General features: G+C 42.5%; 1 protein-coding gene across 1 annotated transcript in view; it reads left to right on the top strand.

Moving 5' to 3' along the window:
- Nucleotides 1-23029, top strand: part of LOC139767160 (uncharacterized) — a 1522454-nt gene that overhangs the window by 912724 nt on the left and 586701 nt on the right. The window contains 1 exon segment of the mRNA XM_071696189.1: nt 20454-20648. Within this exon segment, the coding sequence (XP_071552290.1) occupies nt 20454-20648 (195 nt within the window).

The following is a 23029-nucleotide window of genomic DNA, read 5'->3' on the forward strand; positions in this document are numbered from 1 at the left end:
GAGGAAGTGAAGTGTTTTAGATATCTGGGAGTGGATCTGGCAGCGGATGGAAACATGGAAGTGGAAGTGGATCATAGGGTGGGGGAGGGGGCGAAAATTCTGGGAGCCTTGAAGAATGTGTGGAAGTCGAGAACATTATCTCGGAAAGCAAAAATGGGTATGTTTGAAGGAATAGTGGTTCCAACAATGTTGTATGGTTGCGAGGCGTGGACTATGGATAGAGTTGTGCGCAGGAGGATGGATGTGCTGGAAATGAGATGTTTGAGGACAATGTGTGGTGTGAGGTGGTTTGATCGAGTAAGTAACGTAAGGGTAAGAGAGAAGTGTGGAAATAAAAAGAGCATGGTTGAGAGAGCAGAAGAGGGTGTTTTGAAATGGTTTGGTCACATGGAGAGAATGAGTGAGGAAAGATTGACCAAGAGGATATATGTGTCGGAGGTGGAGGGAACGAGGAGAAGAGGGAGACCAAATTGGAGGTGGAAAGATGGAGTGAAAAAGATTTTGTGTGATCGGGGCCTGAACATGCAGGAGGGTGAAAGAAGGGCAAGGAATAGAGTGAATTGGAGCGATGTGGTATACCAGGGTTGACGTGCTGTCAGTGGATTGAATCAAGGCATGTGAAGCGTCTGGGGTAAACCATGGAAAGCTGTGTAGGTATGTATATTTGCGTGTGTGGACGTATGTATATGCATGTGTATGGGGGTGGGTTGGGCCATTTCTTTCGTCTGTTTCCTTGTGCTACCTCGCAAACGCGGAAGACAGCGACAAAGCAAAAAAAGAATACGCAGGGAATACGTGGGAAGTATTCTTAATCCCCTATCCCCAGGGATAATATATATATATATATATATATATATATATATATATATATATTTTTTTTTTTTCTTTTATACTTTGTCGCTGTCTCCCGCGTTTGCGAGGTAGCGCAAGGAAACAGACTAAAGAAATGGCCCAACCCCCCCCATACACATGTATATACATACGTCCACACACGCAAATATACATACCTACACAGCTTTCCATGGTTTACCCCAGACGCTTCACATGCCTTGATTCAATCCACTGACAGCACGTCAACCCTGGTATACCACATCGCTCCAATTCACTCTATTCCTTGCCCTCCTTTCACCCTCCTGCATGTTCAGGCCCCGATCACACAAAATCTTTTTCACTCCATCTTTCCACCTCCAATTTGGTCTCCCTCTTCTCCTTGCTCCCTCCACCTCCGACACATATATCCTCTTGGTCAATCTTTCCTCACTCCTCCTCTCCATTTGCCCAAACCACTTCAAAACACCCTCTTCAGCTCTCTCAACCACGCTCTTTTAATTTCCACACATCTCTCTTACCCTTACATTACTCACTCGATCAAACCACCTCACACCACACATTGTCCTCAAACATCTCATTTCCAGCACATCCATCCTCCTGCGCACAACTCTATCCATAGCCCACGCCTCGCAACCATACAACATTGTTGGAACCACTATTCCTTCAAACATACCCATTTTTGCTTTCCGAGATAATGTTCTCGACTTCCACACATTCTTCAAGGCCCCAGAATTTTCGCCCCCTCCCCCACCCTATGATCCACTTCCGCTTCCATGGTTCCATCCGCTGCCAGATCCACTCCCAGATATCTAAAACACTTCACTTCCTCCAGTTTTTCTCCATTGAAACTCACCTCCCAATTAACTTGACCCTCAACCCTACTGTACCTATTAACCTTGCTCTTATTCACATTTACTCTTAACTTTCTTCTTTCACACACTTTACCAAACTCAGTCACCAGCTTCTGCAGTTTCTCACATGAATCAGCCACCAGCGCTGTATCATCAGCGAACAACAACTGACTCACTTCCCAAGCTCTCTCATCCCCAACAGACTTCATACTTGCCCCTCTTTCCAAAACTCTTGCATTTACCTCCCTAACAACCCCATCCATAAACAAATTAAACAACCATGGAGACATCACACACCCCTGCCGCAAACCTACATTCACTGAGAACCAATCACTTTCCTCTCTTCCTACACGTACACATGCCTTACATCCTCGATAAAAACTTTTCACTGCTTCTAACAACTTTCCTCCCACACCATATATTCTTAATACCTTCCACAGAGCATCTCTATCAACTCTATCATATGCCTTCTCCAGATCCATAAATGCTACATACAAATCCATTTGCTTTTCTAAGTATTTCTCACATACATTCTTCAAAGCAAACACCTGATCCACACATCCTCTACCACTTCTGAAACCACACTGCTCTTCCCCATATATATATATATATATATATATATATATATATATATATATATATATATATATATATATATATATATATATATATATATATTTTTTTTTTTGGCTTTGTCGCTGTCTCCCGCGTTTGCGAGGTAGCGCAAGGAAACAGACGAAAGAAATGGCCCAACCCACCCCCATACATATATATATACATACGTCCACACACGCAAATATACATACCTACACAGCTTTCCATGGTTTACCCCAGACGCTTCACATGCCCTGATTCAATCCACTGACAGCACGTCAACCCTGGTATACCACATCGATCCAATTCACTCTATTCCTTGCCCTCCTTTCACCCTCCTGCATGTTCAGGCCCCGATCACACAAAATCTTTTTCACTCCATCTTTCCACCTCCAATTTGGTCTCCCTCTTCTCCTCGTTCCCTCCACCTCCGACACATATATCCTCTTGGTCAATCTTTCCTCACTCATTCTCTCCATGTGCCCAAACCATTTCAAAACACCCTCTTCTGCTCTCGCAACCACGCTCTTTTTATTTCCACACATCTCTCTTACCCTTACGTTACTTACTCGATCAAACCACCTCACACCACACATTGTCCTCAAACATCTCATTTCCAGCACATCCATCCTCCTGCGCACAACTCTATCCATAGCCCACGCCTCGCAACCATACAACATTGTTGGAACCACTATTCCTTCAAACATACCCATTTTTGCTTTCCGAGATAATGTTCTCGACTTCTACACATTCTTCAAGGCTCTCAGAATTTTCGCCCCCTCCCCCACCTTATGATCCACTTCCGCTTCCATGGTTCCATCCGCTGCCAGATCCACTCCCAGATATCTAAAACACTTTACTTCCTCCAGTTTTTCTCCATTCAAACTTACCTCCCAATTGACTTGACCCTCAACCCTACTGTACCTAATAACCTTGCTCTTATTCACATTTACTCTTAACTTTCTTCTTTCACACACTTTACCAAACTCAGTCACCAGCATACGTTGAGATGCACAGGCATGCCTATGTGCGTGTGTGGACGTGTACGCACATACACGTGTATGTGGGTGGGCTGGGCCACCCCCTCGCCCGCTTCCCCGCGCCACCTCCCTAACGCGGGACACAGCAAAAAAATATAATAAATAAATAAGTCTGTTGAGCATTCCTGGGAAATTACATTCGAGGGTATTGATTGAGAGGGTAAAGGCATGTACAGAGCATCAGATTGGCGAACAGTAGTGTGGTTTCAGAAGTGGTGGAAGATGTGTGGATCAGGTGTTTCCTTTGAAGAATGTGAGGAATACTTAGACAACAGATGGAACTGTATGTCACAACCGGGGGGAGCCTGTGACACCATCACACTTAGGGGAAACATGTGACACCATCGCACACCAGGTGGAGCATGTGACACCATCACACAACCAGGTGGAGCATTTGACACCATCACACAACCAGGTGGAGCATGACACCATCACACAACCAGGTGGAGCACGTGACACCATGACCATTTATGGATATAGAGAAGGCATATGATAGGATTGATAAAGATGCTTTGTGAAAGGTCTAAAGAGTATATGGAGTGGGAGGCAAGTTGCCAGAAGCAGTGATATATTTTTTTTTTTTTTACCAAGGATATAAGGCATGTGCATAAGTAGGAAGAGAGGAAACAGTGAATGTCAGTTTGCAGCAGGGGTGCATGATGTCTCCATGCTTGTCTAATTTGTTTAGGGATGGGGTGGTTAGGGAGGTGGATGCAAGTTTTGGAGAGAGGGGCAAGTATGTAGTCTGTTCTGGATGATAGGACTTGGGAAGTGTCAGTTGCTGTTCACTGATGATACAGCACTGGTCGCTGATTCGGGTGAGAAAATGCAGAAGTTGGTGGCTGAGTTAGGTAAAGTGTGTTAAAGAAGAAAGTTTAGAGTAAATGTCAATAAGAGTAAGGTTATTGGCTTCAGTAGGGTTGAGGGACAAGTTAATTTGGAGGTGGGTTTGCAAGGAGAAAAACTGGAGGAAGTGAAGTGTTTTAGATATCTGGGAATGGACTTAGCAGTGGATGGAACCATGAAGGCGGAAGTGAGTTATAGGGTGGGGGAGGGGGCAAAGGTTCTGGGAGTGCTGAAGAATGTGCAGAAAGTAAGAACGTTATCTCAGAGAGCAAAAATGGGCATTTTTTAAGGAATAGATAGGGTTGTAAGGAAGAGGGTGGATTAGTTGGAAATGAAATGTTTGAAGACACTATGTGGTGTGAGGAGGTTTGATTGAGTAAGTAGTATAAGAGATGTGTAGTAATACAAAGAGTGTGGTTGAGAGAGCAGAAGAGGGTGTATTGAAATGGTTTGGTCACACGGAGAGAATGAGTGAGGAAAGATTAAAAAAGAGGATAAATGTGTCAGAGGGAACGAGAAGTGGGAGACCAAATTGGAGTTGGAGGGATGGAGTGAAAAAGCTTTTGAGCGATAGGGGCCTGAACATGCAGGAGGGTGAAAGGTGTGCAAGGAATAGAGTGAATTGGAACGATGTGGGAAACTGGGATAGGGGAGAAAGAATACCTCCCATGTATTCCCTGCGTGTCGTAGAAGGCGACTAAAAGTGGAGGGAGCTTATATTTCTCTCGTGTCTCCCCTGATGATGTGATTATTACACGAAAGTGCCCTTGGAACTTATCGTGCTTCATTTTCCTTGTGGACTCATAGGAATATAAATATAAATATATATCACTTATATATATATATATATATATATATATATATATATATATATATATATATATATATATATATATATATACGTTGAAATGGATAGGTATGTATATTTGTGTGTGTGGATGTATATATATACATATATATATATATATATATATATATATATATATATATATATATATATATATATATATATATATATATATTTTTTTTTTTTTTTTTTGCTTTGTCGCTGTCTCCCGCGTTTGTGAGGTAGCGCAAGGAAACAGACGAAAGAAATGGCCCAACCCACCCCCATACACATGTATATACATACGTCCACACGCAAATATACATACCTACACAGCTTTCCATGGTTTACCCCAGATGCTTCACATGCCCTGATTCAATCCACTGACAGCACGTCAACCCCGGTATACCACATCGCTCCAATTCACTCTATTTCTTGCCCTCCTTTCACCCTCCTGCATGTTCAGGCCCCGATCACACAAAATCTTTTTCACTCCATCTTTCCACCTCCAATATGGTCTCCCTCTTCTCCTCGTTCCCTCCACCTCCGACACATATATCCTCTTGGTCAATCTTTCCTCACTCATTCTCTCCATGTGCCCAAACCATTTCAAAACACCCTCTTCTGCTCTCTCAACCACGCTCTTTTTATTTCCACACATCTCTCTTACCCTTACGTTACTTACTCGATCAAACCACCTCACACTACACATTGTCCTCAAACATCTCATTTCCAGCACATCCATCCTCCGGCACACAACTTTATCCATAGCCCACGCCTCGCAACCATACAACATTGTTGGAACCACTATTCCTTCAAACATACCCATATTTGCTTTCCGAGATACTGTTCTCGACTTCCACACATTCCTCAAGGCTCCCAGAATTTTCGCCCCCTCCCCCACCCTATGATCCAACTTCCGCTTCCATGGTTCCATCCGCTGCCAGATCCACTCCCAGATATCTAAAACACTTTACTTCCTCCAGTTTTTCTCCATTCAAACTCACCTCCCAATTGACTTGACCCTCAACCCTACTGTACCTAATAACCTTGCTCTTATTCACATTTACTCTTAACTTTCTTCTTTCACACACTTTACCAAACTCAGTCACCAGCTTCTGCAGTTTCTCACATGAATCAGTCACCAGCGCTGTATCATCAGCGAACAACAACTGACTCACTTCCCAAGCTCTCTCATCCCCAACAGACTTCATACTTGCCCCTCTTTCCAAAACTCTTGCATTCACCTCCCTAACAACCCCATCCATAAACAAATTAAACAGCCATGGAGACATCACACACCCCTGCCGCAAACCTACATTCACTGAGAACCAATCACTTTCCTCTCTTCCTACACGTACACATGCCTTACATCCTCGATAAAAACTTTTCACTGCTTCTAACAACTTGCCTCCCACACCATATATTCTTAATACCTTCCACAGAGCATCTCTATCAACTCTATCATATGCCTTCTCCAGATCCATAAATGCTACATACAAATCCATTTGCTTTTCTAGGTATTTCTCACATACATTCTTCAAAGCAAACACCTGATCCACACATCCTCTACCACTTCTGAAACCACACTGCTCTTCCCCAATCTGATGCTCTGTACATGCCTTCACCCTCTCAATCAATACCCTCCCATATAATTTACCAGGAATACTCAACAAACCTTTTTTTTTCTCTTTTTTTTTTTGCCGCTGTCTCCCGCGTTTGCGAGGTAGCGCAAGGAAACAGACGAAAGAAATGGCCCAACCCATCCCCATACACATGTATATACTTACGTCCACACACGCAAATATACATACCTACACAGCTTTCCATGGTTTACCCCAGACGCTTCACATGCCTTGATTCAATCCACTGACAGCACGTCAACCCCAGTATACCACATCGCTCCATTCACTCTATTCCTTGCCCTCCTTTCACCCTCCTGCATGTTCAGGCCCCGATCACACAAAATCTTTTTCACTCCATCTTTCCACCTCCAATTTGGTCTCCCTCTTCTCCTCGTTCCCTCCACCTCTGACACATATATCCTCTTGGTCAATCTTTCCTCACTCATTCTCTCCATGTGCCCAAACCATTTCAAAACACCCTCTTCTGCTCTCTCAACCACGCTCTTTTTATTTCCACACATCTCTCTTACCCTTACGTTACTTACTCGATCAAACCACCTCACACCACACATTGTCCTCAAACATCTCATTTCCAGCACATCCATCCTCCTGCGCACAACTCTATCCATAGCCCACGCCTCGCAACCATACAACATTGTTGGAACCACTATTCCTTCAAACATACCCATTTTTGCTTTCCGAGATAATGTTCTCGACTTCCACACATTCTTCAAGGCTCCCAGAATTTTCGCCCCCTACCCCACCCTATGATCCACTTCCGCTTCCATGGTTCCATCCGCTGCCAGATCCACTCCCAGATATCTAAAACACTTCACTTCCTCCAGTTTTTCTCCATTCAAACTCACCTCCCAATTGACTTGACCCTCAATCCTACTGTACCTAATAACCTTGCTCTTATTCACATTTACTCTTAACTTTCTTCTTTCACACACTTTACCAAACTCAGTCACCAGCTTCTGCAGTTTTTCACATGAATCAGCCACCAGCGCTGTATCATCAGCGAACAACAACTGACTCACTTCCCAAGCTCTCTCATCCCCAACAGACTTCATACTTGCCCCTCTTTCCAAAACTCTTGCATTCACCTCCCTAACAACCCCATCCATAAACAAATTAAACAACCATGGAGACATCACACACCCCTGCCGCAAACCTACATTCACTGAGAACCAATCACTTTCCTCTCTTCCTACATGTACACATGCCTTACAGCCTCGATAAAAACTTTTCACCGCTTCTAACAACTTTCCTCCCACACCATATATTCTTAATACCTTCCACAGAGCATTACCTCTGTAATTTGAGCACTCACTCTTATCCCCTTTGCCTTTGTACAATGGCACTATGCACGCATTCCGCCAATCCTCAGGCACCTCACCATGAGTCATACATACATTAAATAACCTTACCAACCAGTCAACAATATATATATATATATATATATATATATATATATATATATATATATATATATATATATATATATATATATATATATATATACGTTGAAATGGATAGGTATGTATATTTGTGTGTGTGGACGTGTATGTATGTACATGTGCATGTGGGTGGGTTGGGCCATTCTTTTGCCTGTTTCCTTGCACTACCTCACTAACACAGGAGACAGCGAAAAAGTATAATAAATAAATAAATAATATTCCAACATATACACCCATATACATACACAGACATATACATATATACACATGCATATATTCATACATGCTGCCTTCATCCATTCCCGCCACGCCCCTCCCCTCATGTGTGCGCGAGGTAGCGCTAGGAAAGGACAACAAAGTCCGCATTCGTCCACACTCAGACTTCAGCTGTCATGTGAAATGCACTGAAACCACAACTCTTCTTCCACATCCAGGCCCCACAAATTTTCCAAGGTATATCCCAGACTCTTCACATGCCCTGGTTCAATCCACTGACAGCATGTCGATCCTGGTACACCACATTGTTCCAATTCATTCTAATCCTTGCACCCGTTTCACCCTCGTGTATGTTCAGGCCTGATCGCTCAAAATCTTTTACACTCCATCCTTCCACCTCCAATTTGGTTCCCCACTTCTCCTCGTTCGCCATCTCTCACACATATATCCTCTTTATCAATCTTTCCTCACTTATTCTCTCCATGTGACCAAACCATTTCAATACACCCTCTTCTGCTCTCTCAACCACACTCTTTTTATTACCACACATCTCTCTTACCATTTCATTACTTACTCGATCAAACCACCTCATACCACATATTGTCCTCAAACATCTCATTTCCAACACATCCACCCTCCCTTGCACAGCCCTATCTATTGCCCATGCCTCACAACCTTATAACATTGTTGGAATCACCATTCCTTCAAACATACCCATTTTTACTTTCTGAGATAATGTTCTCGCCTTCCACACAGTCTTCAAAGCTCCCAGAACATTCGCCCCTCCCCCACCCTTAGACTTATTTCTGCTTCCATGGTTCCATCTACTGACAAATCCACTCCCAGATATCTAAAACACTTAACTTCCTTCCACTTTTTCTCCAATCAAATTACCTCCCAATTTACTTGTTCCTCAACCCTACTGAACCTGATAACTTTGCTCTTATTCATATTTACTCTCAGCTTTCTTCTTTCACACACTTTACCAAACCCTCCTGCTCACAAAACTATCCATAGCCCATGCCTCGAAACCATACAACATTGTTGGAACCACTATTCCTTCAAACATACCCATTTTTACTTTCCGAGATAATGCTCTTGACTTCCACACATTCTTCAAGGCTCCCAGAATTTTCGCCCCCTCCCCCACCCTATCATTCACTTCCAGTTCCATGGTTCCATCCGCTGCCAAATCCACTCCCAGATATTTAAGACACTTCACTTCCTCCAGTTTTTCTCTATTCAAACTTACCTCCCAATTGACTTGACCCTCAACCCTACTGTACCTAATAACCTTGCTCTTATTCACATTTACTCTCAACTTTCTTCTTTCACACACTTTACCAAACTCAGTCACCAGCTTCTGGAGTTTCTCACATGAATCAGCCACCAGTGCTGTATCATCAGCAAACAACAACTGACTCACTTCCCAAACTCTCTCATCCACAACAGACTGCATACTTGCCCCTCTTTCCAAAACTCTTGCATTCACCTCCCTAACAACCACATCCATAAATAAATTAAACAACCATGGAGACATCACACACCCCTGCCGCAAACCTACATTCACTGAGAACCAATCACTTTCCTCTCTTCCTACACGTACACATGCCTTACATTCTCGATAAAAACTTTTCACTGCTTCTAACAACTTGCCTCCCACACCATATATTCTTAATACCTTCCACAAAGCATCTCTATCAACTCTATCATATACCTTCTCCAGATCCATAAATGCTACATACAAATCCATTTGCTTTTCTAAGTATTTCTCACATACATTCTTCAAAGCAAACACCTGATCCACACATCCTGTACCACTTCTGAAACCACACTGCTCTTCCCCAATCTGATGCTCTGTACATGCCTTCACCCTCTCAATCAGTACCCTCCCATATAATTTACCAGGAATACTCAACAAACTTATACCTCTATAATTTGAGCACTCGCTCTTATCTCCATTGCCTTTGTACAATGGCACTATGCACGCATTCCGCCAATCCTCAGGCGCCTCACCATGAATCATAAATACATTAAATAACCTTACCAACCAGTCAACAATACAGTCACCCCCTTTTTTAATAAATTCCACTGCAATACCATCCAAACCCGTTGCCTTGCCGGCTTTCATCTTCCGCAAAGCTTTTACTACCTCTTCTCTGTTTACCAAATCATTTTCCCTAACCCTCTCACTTTGCACACCACCACGACCAAAACACCCTATATCTGCCACTCTATCATCAAACACATTCAACAAACCTTCAAAATACTCACTCCATCTCCTTCTCACATCACCACTACTTGTTATCACCTCCCCATTAGCCCCCTTCACTGAAGTTCCCATTTCTTCCCTTGTCTTATGCACTTTATTTACCTCCTTCTAAAACATCTTTTTATTCTCTCTATAAAATTTAATGATACTCTCTCACCCCAACTCTCATTTGCCCTTTTTTTCACCTCTTGCACCTTTCTCTTGACCTCCTGTCTCTTTCTTTTATACGTCTCCCACTCAGTTTCATTTTTTCCCTGCAAAAATCGTCCAAATGCCTCTCTCTTCTCTTTCACTAATACTCTTACTTCTTCATCCCACTACTCACTACCCTTTCTAATCAACCCACCTCCCACTCTTCTCATGCCACAAGCATCTTTTGCGCAATCCATCACTGATTCCCTAAATACATCCCATTCCTCCCCCACTCCCCTTACTTCCATTGTTCTCACCTTTTTCCATTCTGTACTCAGTCTCTCCTGGTACTTCCTCACACAAGTCTCCTTCCCAAGCTCACTTACTCTCACCACCCTCTTCACCCCAACATTCACTCTTCTTTTCTGGAAACCCATACAAATCTTCACCTTAGCCTCCACAAGATAATGATCAGACATCCCTCCAGTTGCACCTCTCAGCACATTAACATCCAAAAGTCTCTCTTTCGCGCGCCTGTCAATTAACACGTAATCCAATAACGCTCTCTGGCCATCTCTCCTACTTACATAAGTATACTTATGTATATCTCGCTTTTTAAACCAGGTATTCCCAATCATCAGTCCTTTTTCAGCACATAAATCTACAAGCTCTTCACCATTTCCATTTACAACACTGAACACCCCATGTATACCAATTATTCCCTCAACTGCCACATTACTCACCTTTGCATTCAAATCACCCAACACTATAACCCGGTCTCGTGCATCAAAACCACTAACACACTCATTCAGCTGCTCCCAAAACACTTGCCTCTCATGATCTTTCTTCTCATGCCCAGGTGCATATGCACCAATAATCACCCAACTCTCTCCATCATCTTTCAGGTTTACCCATATTAATCGAGAATTTACTTTCTTACATTCTATCACATACTTCCACAACTCCTGTTTCAGGAGTACTGCTACTCCTTCCCTTGGTCTTGTCCTCTCACTAACCCCTGACTTTACTCCCAAGACATTCCCAAACCACTCTTCCCCTTTTCCCTTGAGCTTCGTTTCACTCAGAGCCAAAACATCCAGTTCCTTTCCTCAAACATACTACCTATCTCTCCTTTTTTCACATCTTGGTTACATCCACACACATTTAGGCACCCCAATCTGAGCCTTCGAGGAGGATGAGCACTCCCCGCGTGACTCCTTCTTCTGTTTCCCATTTTAGAAAGTTAAAAAAAATACAAGGAGGGGAGGATTTCTGGCCCCCCGCTCCCGTCCCCTCTAGTCGCTTTCTACGACACGCGAGGAATGCGTGGGAAGTATTCTTTCACCCCTATCCCCAGGGATGATATACATATATATATACACATACACACACATACACACACACACGCACATATACACACACACACACACATACATACATATACATGTGAAAAATGTAAGAAACAATTTAGAAAACTGAAACTTCTAGCTTGAAATGAAATGAAAAATATATATATATATATATATATATATATATATATATATATATATATATATATATATATATATATATATATATTATTCCTGGGGATAGGGGATTAAGAATTCTTCCCACGTATTCCCTGCATGTCGTAGAAGGCGACTAAAAGGGGAGGGAGCGGGGGCTGGAAATCCTCCCCTCTCGTTTTTTTTTTTTTAATTTTCCAGAAGAAGGAACAGAGGGGGCCAGGTGAGGATATTCCAAAAAACGCCCAGTCCTCTGTTCTTAGCACTACCTCGGTAATGCGGGAAATGGCAAATAGTTTAAAAGAAAAGAAAGTTTGGTAAAGTGTGTGAAAGAAGAAAGTTAAGAGTAAATGTGAATAAGAGCAAGGTTATTAGGTACAGTAGGGTTGAGGATCAAGTCAATTGGGAGGTAAGTTTGAATGGAGAAAAACTGGAGGAAGTAAAGTGTTTTAGGTATCTGGGAATGGATCTGGCAGTGGATGGAACCATGGAAGCGGAAGTTGGATCATAGGGTGGGGGAGGGGGCGAAAATCCTGGGAGCCTTGAAGAATGTGTGGAAGTCGAGAGCATTATCTCGGAAAGCAAAAATGGGTATGTTTGAAGGAATAGTGGTTCCAACAATGTTGTATGGTTGCGAGGTGTGGGCTATGGATAGAGTTGTGCGCTGGAGGATGGATGTGCTGGAAATGAGATGTTTGAGGACAATGTGTGGTGTGAGGTGGTTTGATCGAGTAAGTAACGTAAGGGTAAGGGTAAGAGAGATGTGTGGAAATAAAAAGAGCATGGTTGAGAGAGCAGAAAAGGGTGTTTTGAAATGGTTTGGGCACATGGAGAGAATGAGTGAGGAAAGATTGACCAAGAGGATATATGTGTTGGAGGTGGAGGGAATGAGAAGTGGGAGACCAAATTGGAGGTGGAAAGATGGAGTGAAAAAGATTTTGTGTGATCGGGGCCTGAACATGCAGGAGGGTGAAAGGAGGGCAAGGAATAGAGTGAATTGGATCGATGTGGTATACCGGGGTTGATGTGCTGTCAGTGCATTAAAACAGGGCATGTGAAGCGTCTGGGGTAAACCATGGAAAGCTGTGTAGGTATGTATATTTGCGTGTGTGGACGTATGTATACACATGTGTATTTGGGTGGGTTGGGCCGTTTCTTTCGTCTGTTTTCTTGCGCTACCTCGCAAACGCGGGAGACGGCGACAAAAAAAAAAGAAAAAAGAAATATATATATATATATATATATATATATATATATATATATATATATATATATATATATATATATATATATATATATATGTGTGTGTTTGATGATAGAGTGGCAGATATAGGGTGTTTTGGTCGAGGTGGTGTGCAAAGTGAGAGGGTTAGGGAAAATGATTTGGTAAACAGAGAAGAGGTAGTAAAAGCTTTGCGGAAGATGAAAGCTGGCAAGGCAGCAGGTTTGGATGGTATTGCAGTGGAATTTATTAAAAAAGGGGGTGACTGTATTGTTGACTGGTTGGTAAGGTTATTTAATGTATGTATGACTCATGGTGAGGTGCCTGAGGATTGGCGGAATGCGTGCATAGTGCCATTGTACAAAGGCAAAGGGGATAAGAGTGAGTGCTCAAATTACAGAGGTATAAGTTTGTTGAGTATTCCTGGTAAATTATATGGGAGGGTATTGATTGAGAGGGTGAAGGCATGTACAGAGCATCAGATTGGGGAAGAGCAGTGTGGTTTCAGAAGTGGTAGAGGATGTGTGGATCAGGTGTTTGCTTTGAAGAATGTATGTGAGAAATACTTAGAAAAGCAAATGGATTTGTATGTAGCATTTATGGATCTGGAGAAGGCATATGATAAAGTTGATAGAGATGCTCTGTGGAAGGTATTAAGAATATATGGTGTGGGAGGCAAGTTGTTAGAAGCAGTGAAAAGTTTTTATCGAAGATGTAAGGCATGTGTACGTGTAGGAAGAGAGGAAAGTGATTGGTTCTCAGTGAATGTAGGTTTGCGGCAGGGGTGTGTGATGTCTCCATGGTTGTTTAATTTGTTTATGGATGGGGTTGTTAGGGAGGTGAATGCAAGAGTTTTGGAAAGAGGGGCAAGTATGAAGTCTGTTGGGGATGAGAGAGCTTGGGAAGTGAGTCAGTTGTTGTTCGCTGATGATACAGCGCTGGTGGCTGATTCATGTGAGAAACTGCAGAAGCTGGTGACTGAGTTTGGTAAAGGGTGTGAAAGAAGAAAGTTAAGAGTAAATGTGAATAAGAGCAAGGTTATTAGGTACAGTAGGGTTGAGGGTCAAGTCAATTGGGAGGTGAGTTTGAATGGAGAAAAACTGGAGGAAGTGAAGTGTTTTAGATATCTGGGAGTGGATCTGGCAGCGGATGAAACCATGGAAGCGGAAGTGGATCATAGGGTGGGGGAGGGGGCGAAAATTCTGGGAGCCTTGAAGAATGTGTGAAAGTCGAGAACATTATCTCGGAAAGCAAAAATGGGTATGTTTGAAGGAATAGTGGTTCCAACAATGTTGTATGGTTGCGAGGCGTGGGCTATGGATAGAGTTGTGCGCAGGAGGATGGATGTGCTGGAAATGAGATGTTTGAGGACAATGTGTGGTGTGAGGTGGTTTGATCGAGTAAGTAACGTAAGGGTAAGAGAGATGTGTGGAAATAAAAAGAGCGTGGTTGAGAGAGCAGAAGAGGGTGTTTTGAAATGGTTTGGGCACATGGAGAGAATGAGTGAGGAAAGATTGACCAAGAGAATATATGTGTCGGAGGTGGAGGGAACGAGGAGAAGAGGGAGACCAAATTGGAGGTGGAAAGATGGAGTGAAAAAGATTTTGTGTGATTGGGGCCTGAACATGCAGGAGGGTGAAAGGAGGGCAAGGAATAGAGTGAATTGGAGCGAGGTGGTATACCGGGGTTGACGTGCTGTCAGTGGAGTGAATCAAGGCATGTGAAGCGACTGGGGTAAACCATGGAAAGCTGTGTAGGTATGTATATTTGCATGTGTGGACGTATGTATATACATGTGTATGGGGGTGGGTTGGGCCATTTCTTTCGTCTGTTTCCTTGCGCTACCTCGCAAACGCGGGAGACAGCGACAAAGCAAAAAAAAAAAAAATATATATATATATATATATATATATATATATATATATATATATATATATATATATATATATATATATATATTCTTTTTCTTTCATACTATTTGCCATTTCCCGCATTAGCGAGGTAGCGTTAAGAACAGAGGACTGGGCCTCTGAGGGAATATCCTCACTTGGCCCCCTTCTCTGTTCCTTCTTTGGGGAAAAAAAAAACAAAAAAACAAGAGGGGAGGATTTCCAGCCCCCCGCTCCCTTCCCTTTTAGTCGCCTTCTACGACACGCAGGGAATACGTGGGAAGTATTTTTTCTCCCCTATCCCCAGGGATATATATATATATAAATGTATATATATATAATTTTTTTTTTGCTTTGTCGCTGTCTCCCGCGTTTGCGATCTAGCGCAAGGAAACAGATGAAAAAAATGGCCCAACCCACCCAAATACACATGTATATACATACGTCCACACACGCAAATATACATACCTACACAGCTTTCCATGGTTTACCCCAGATGCTTCACATGCCCTGATTCAATCCACTGACAGCACGTCAACCCCGGTATACCACATCGATCCAATTCACTCTATTCCTTGCCCTCCTTTCACCCTCCTGCATGTTCTGGCCCCGATCACACAAAATCTTTTTCACTCCATCTTTTCACCTCCAATTTGGTCTCCCACTTCTCCTCGTTCCCTCCACCTCCGACACATATATCCTCTTGGTTAATCTTTCCTCACTCATTCTCTCCATGTGCCCAAACCATTTCAAAACACCCTCTTCTGCTCTCTCAACCACGCTCTTTTTATTTCCACACATCTCTCTTTCCCTTATGTTACTTACTCGATGAAACCACCTCACACCACACATTGTCCTCAAACATCTCATTTCCAGCACATCCATCCTCCTGCGCACAACTCTATCCATAGCCCACGCCTCGCAACCATACAACATTGTTGGAACCACTTTTCCTTCAAACATACCCATTTTTGCTTTCCGAGATAATGTTCTCGACTTCCACACATTCTTCAAGGCTCCCAGGATTTTCGCCCCCTCCCCCACCCTATGATCCACTTCCGCTTCCATGGTTCCATCCGCTGCCAGATCCACTCCCAGATATCTAAAACACTTTACTTCCTCCAGTTTTTCTCCATTCAAACTTACCTCCCAATTGACTTTACCCTCAACCCAACTGTACCTAATAACCTTGCTCTTATTCACATATACTCTTAACTTTCTTCTTTCACACACTTTACTAAACTCAGTCACCAGCTTCTGCAGTTTCTCACATGAATCAGCCACCAGCGCTGTATCATCAGCGAACAACAACTGACTCACTTCCCAAGCTCTCTCATCCCCAACAGACTTCATACTTGCCCCTCTTTCCAAAACTCTTGCATTTACCTCCCTAACAACCCCATCCATAAACAAATTAAACAACCATGGAGACATCACACACCCGTGCCGCAAACCTACATTCACTGAGAACCAATCACTTTCCTCTCTTCCTACACGTACACATGCCTTACATCTTCGATAAAAACTTTTCACTGCTTCTAACAACTTGCCTCCCACACCATATATTCTTAATACCTTCCACAGAGCATCTCTATCAACTCTATCATATGCCTTCTCCAGATCCATAAATGCTACATACAAATCCATTTGCTTTTCTAAGTATTTCTCACATACATTCTTCAAAGCAAACACCTGATCCACACATCCTCTACCACTTCTGAAACCACACTGCTCTTCCCCAATCTGATGCTCTGTACATGCCTTCACCCTCTCAATCAATACCCTCCCATATAATTTACCAGGAATACTCAACAAACTTATACCTCTGTAATTTGAGCACTCACTCTTATCCCCTTTGCCTTTGTACAATGGCACTATGCACGCATTCCGCCAATCCTCAGGCACCTCACCACGAGTCATACATACATTAAATAACCTTACCAACCAGTCAATAATACAGTCACCCCCTTTTTTAATAAATTCCACTGCAATACCATCCAAACCTGCTGCCTTGCCGGCTAGGACGAAGCTAGGACGCCATTTGGTAAATATGACAATCACATGTTTACCAAATGGCGTCCTAGCTTCGTCTCTTCGATGTATATCAACTGACTGTTATATTTCTCTCTTGTGTCTCCCCTGATGATGTGATTATTACACGAAAGTGCACTTGGGAACTTTTTGTGTTTCATTTTCCCCGTGGACTCATAGGAATATATATATATACACATGTACATAATTCATACTTGCTGCCTTTATTCATTCCCGTTGTCATCCTGCCACACATGAAATGACATCTCCCTCCCCCCGCCCGTGCACGAGATAGTGCTAGCAAAAGACAACAAAGGCCACATTTGTTCACACTCAGTCTCTAGCTGTCATGTATAAAACACCAAAACCACAGTTCCCTTTCCACATCTAGGCCCCACAAAACTTTCCATGGTTTACCCCAAACACTTCACATACCCTGGTTCAATCTATTGACAGCACGTCGACCCCGGTATACCACATTGTTCCAGTTCACTCTATTCCTTGCACACCTTTCACCCTTATGCATGTTCAGGCCCCGATCGCTCAAAATCTTTTTCACTCCATCCTCCCACTTACAATTTGGTCTCCCACTTCTCCTGGCCCCCTCCACTTCTGACACATATATCCTCTTTGTCAATCTTTCCTCACTCATTATCTCCATGTGACCAAACCATTTCAACACACCCTCTTCTCTCTCAGCCACACTCAATTTATTACCACACATCTCTCTCACCCTTTCATTACTTACTTAATCAAACTACCTCACACCACTAATTGTATTCAAACATTTCCAACACATCCACCCTCCTCCGAGCAACCCTAGCTATAGCCCATGCCTCACAACCATATAACCTTATTGGAACCACTATTCCTTCAAACATACCCATTTTTGCTTTTCAAGATAATGTTCTAGCCTTCCATACATTCTTCAACGCTTCCAGAACCTTCGTCCCCTCCCGCACCCTGTGACTCACTTCCACTTCCATGGTTCCATCTGCTGCCAAATGCACTCCCAGATATCTGAAACACTTCACTTCCTCCAGTTTTTCTCCATTTAAACTTACCTCCCAGTCGACTTGTTCCTCAACCCTACTGTACCTAATAACCTTGCTCTTATTCACAATTACTCTCAGCTTTCTTCTTTCACACACTTTACCAGACTCAGTCACCAGCTTCTGCAGTTCACACCTGAATCAGCCACTAGCTCTGTATCATCAGCGAACAATAACTAACTCACTTCCCAAGCCCTCTCATCCACAACAGACAGCATACTTGCCCCTCTCTCCAAAACTCTTGCGTTCACCTCCCTAACAACCCCATCCATAAGCAAATTAATCAACCATGGAGACATAACACACCCCTGCCGCAATCCAACACTCACTGGGAACCAATCACTTTCCTTTCTTCCTACTCGTGCACATGCATTACATACTTAATGAAAACTTTTCACTACTTCTAGCAACTTACCTCCCACACCATATACTCTTAATACCTTCCACAGAGCATCTCTATCAACTCTATCATATGCCTTCTCCAGATCCATCTGCTTTCCTAAGTATTGCTCACATACATTCTTCAAAGCAAACACCTGATCCACACATTCTCTACCACTTCTGAGACCACACTGCTCTTCCCCAATCTGATGCTCTTTACATACCTTCACCCTCTCAATCAATACCCTCCCATACAATTTTCCAGGAATACTCAACAAACTTATACCTTTGTAATTTGAACACTCACCTTTATCCCCCTTGCCTTTGTACAATGGCACTATGCATGCATTCCGCCAATCCTCAGGCACTTAATCATGAACCATACATACATTGGATATCCTCACCAACCAGTCAACTAAAACAGTCACCACCTTTTTTAATAAATTCCATTGCGATACCATCCAAACCCGTTGCTTTGCCGGCTTTCATCTTCCACAAAGCTTTTACTACCTCTTCTCTGTTTACTAAGTCATTTTCCCTGACCCTCTCACTTTGTACACCACCTCGACCAAAGTACCCTATATCTGCCACTCTATCATCTAACACATTCAACAAACCTTCAAAATACTCACTCCATCTCCTTCTCACATCACCAATACTTGTTATTACCTCCCCATTAGCCCCCTTCACTGATGTTCCCATTTGTTCTCTTGTCTTTCACACTTTATTTACCTCCTTCCAGAAAATCTTTTTATTCTCCCTAAAATCTAATGTTACTCTCTCACCTTAACTCTCATTTGCCCTCTTTTTCACCTGTTGCACCTTTCTCTTGACCTCTTGCCTCTTTCTTTTATACATCTCCCACTCATTTGCATTATTTTCCTGCAAAAATCGTCCAAATGCCTCTCTTCTCTTTCACCAATAATCTTACTCTTACTTCTTCATCCCACCACTCACTACCCTTCCTAATCTGCCCACCTCTCACGCTTCTCATGCCACAAGCATCTTTTGCACAAGCCATTACTGCTTCCCTAAATACATCCCATTCCTCCCCCACTCTCCTTACATCCTTTGCTCTCACCTTTTTCCATTCTGCACTCAGTCTCTCCTCACTCAGTATATATGTGTGTGTGTGGATACATATGTATGTGGGTGGGTTGGGCCATTCTTTCGTTTGTTTCCTTGTGCTACCTCACTAACACGGGAGACAGACAAAGTATAATTAGATGATAAGATGAATGAGTGTTAGACATGAAACAGCTAGTGAGTGCAGTAACACTAGCAAGCATGGGAAGTTCAACTTATTCATTGTAGATGATACAGTAAATTGTATTTCTTACCAGTTTTATGTATATATTTGTATACAGTTCTGTTCAGCAGGTTCTTACCTAATGCACAAATTATATATGTATCAATATTCACACAAGAAGAAATTTGGAAATAGACAATCTAATGTAGCAAACTGGCCTCCCCTTCTGTGGTGTTGGTGTGATATGCTATTGCCAGACCTTATAGATGTTAAGCTAGTTGTTAGAATATTCTTGTAACTCATTTTGTCTCACCATTCATCTATGTACATCAAAATATTGTGTCCATTTGATATTGAAGTTTCTCTCAACAGTTTACACTACCAAAGATGCAGTTGATCAAACTTTAATCAAAATTATTATTTCCTCACAGATTGAATTAGAGTTGAATGATACTATCTCAGAACGTAATGAACTGCATGGGCAACTGACTGCACTGGAACGCATCAAAACATCTTTAGAAGGTGAACTCACCACCGTAACTAACACCCTTTCTGAAAAAGTGAAAATTATTGAACAACTAAATACAGACAAAGAAGGACTTACAAAAGAAAATGCTGAGATGGAGGTATGGTTTTGATTATGTGCTTTTGTGCTATACTATAAGAAATGTGTTTTAAACCAAAACTGTTTTGATTGCTTTTTTACATCATCATCACTGATGCAGAAAAATAATATATTATGGGTCTTTCTTTCAGTTGTGATTTCAATAGATATTCATTGAGAATGTTAAGGTAATATTACACTTATGAATGATTGATGATTGGTGTCATATCACCTGTGTCCCTCTCCTCCTCTGCCTTCTCTTTTCATTCAGGGTTTGTTCCCTTTTCCAATATATATTGGTTTCCCCATGGTGTTTGTATTGAAGGCCATCATTGGTGAAAAAAAAGTTGAAGACCAAGAAAGTAGAAATTAATCAGCACCTCACAAGCATTTGTAGACCTGACTATGGATGGATGGAAGGTTATATGATGAGGGGAAGACAAAAGAAGGAAGATAATTTCACAGCTTAGCTATTTGAGGAAAGAAGGAGGTATAGTAACATCCAATTCTGGAATGGACAGTCTCCATGCAGTTGTAGGAAGTGACAGCCGGACATGTGCTGTGGACCCTGACCTTGATGGTGAGGTCACATACAGACAGTTCACAGTTCATGAGAACAGTGACCAAAATAATACCTGTAGAATATAGAGAGAGCAGCAATATTGTGGTGTATGGAAAGGGGGGGGGGGGGGGTTGAAGAGAGGTGATGCTAAGAGAATTAATGACAGAAGGCTTTTGATTTCACTCTGGTTAGTAGAGAGGTGGAGAGTGAAACTTCCAGTTGTGTTAGCAGTATTCCATACTCAGGGAAATAAGACCTTAGTAGATGTGAAACAGTTGCCCACAAGAAAAATGATTGTGGCACATATATTTCACTTCCAACTTCTGGGAAACAGACTTTGTGATGTAATTATATGGGGTTTCCAAGACAGAGTGGCAGGGATGATTTGCCCAGCATATTTATGTTATTACAGTGTTTGAGGACATTATGTGGTGTGAGGTGGTTTGATGGAGTAAGTAATGAAAGGGTAAGGGAGATGTGTAGAAACAGTGTGATTGAGAGAGCAGAAGAGGGTGTGTTGAAATGGTTTGGACTTATGGAGAGAATGAGTGACAAAAGATTGATAAAGAGGATATATGTGTCAGAGGTGAAGGGAACAAGGAGAAGCATGAGACCAAATGGAGGTGGAAGAATGGAGTGAAAATTATGTTGAGTGATCGGGGCCTGAACATACAGGAGGGTGAGAGGCATGCAAGGGATAGAGTGAATTGGAACAATGTAGTATACCGGGTTCGACATGCTGTCAATGGACTGAACCAGGGCATGTGAATCATCTGGGGCAAACCATGGAAAGGTCTGTGGGGCCTGGATGTGGATAGGGAGCTGTGGTTTCGGTGCATTACACATGACTGCTGAGTTTGAATGAATGTGGCCTTTTTTGTCTGTTTTCCTGGTGCTACGTCGCTGAAATGGGAGGTAGCGATGCTATTTCTTGTGGGATGGGGTAGCACCAGGAATGGATGAAGGAAAGCAAGGATGAATATGTACGTGTGTACATATGTATATGTCTCTTTATATGTATGTATATGTTAGTATGTATGTATATGTGCGTGTATAGATGCTTATGTATATATATATATATTTTCTTTTCTTTCTTTTAAACTATTTGCCATTTCCCGCATTAGCGAGGTAGCGTTAAGAACAGAGGACTCGGCCTTTTTTGGAATATCCTCACCTGGCTCCCTCTGTTCCTTCTTTTGGAAAATTAGAATAAAAACGAGAGGGGAGGATTTCCAGCCCCCCGCTCCCTCCCCTTTTAGTCGCCTTCTACGACATGTAGGGAATACGTGGGAAGTATTCTTAATCCCCTATCACGAGGGAATATATATATATATATATATATATATATTTTTTTTTTTTTTTTTTTGCCGCTGTCTCCCGCGTTTGCGAGGTAGCACAAGGAAACAGACGAAAGAAATGGCCCAACCCACCCCCATACACATGTATATACATACGTCCACACACGCAAATATACATACCTACACAGCTTTCCATGGTTTACCCCAGACGCTTCACATGCCCCGATTCATTCCATTGACAGCACGTCAACCCCGGTATACCACATCGCTCCAATTCACTCTATTCCTTGCCCTCCTTTCACCCTCCTGCATGTTCAGGCCCCGATCACACAAAATCTTTTTCACTCCATCTTTCCACCTCCAATTTGGTCTCCCTCTTCTTCTCGTTCCCTACACCTCCGACACATATATCCTCTTGGTCAATCTTTCCTCACTCATTCTCTCCATGTGCCCAAACCATTTCAAAACACCCTCTTCTGCTCTCTCAACCACGCTCTTTTTATTTCCACACATCTCTCTTACCCTTACGTTACTTACTCGATC

Source organism: Panulirus ornatus, chromosome 59 (genome assembly GCF_036320965.1).
Source record: "Panulirus ornatus isolate Po-2019 chromosome 59, ASM3632096v1, whole genome shotgun sequence".
NCBI lineage: Eukaryota > Metazoa > Arthropoda > Malacostraca > Decapoda > Palinuridae > Panulirus > Panulirus ornatus.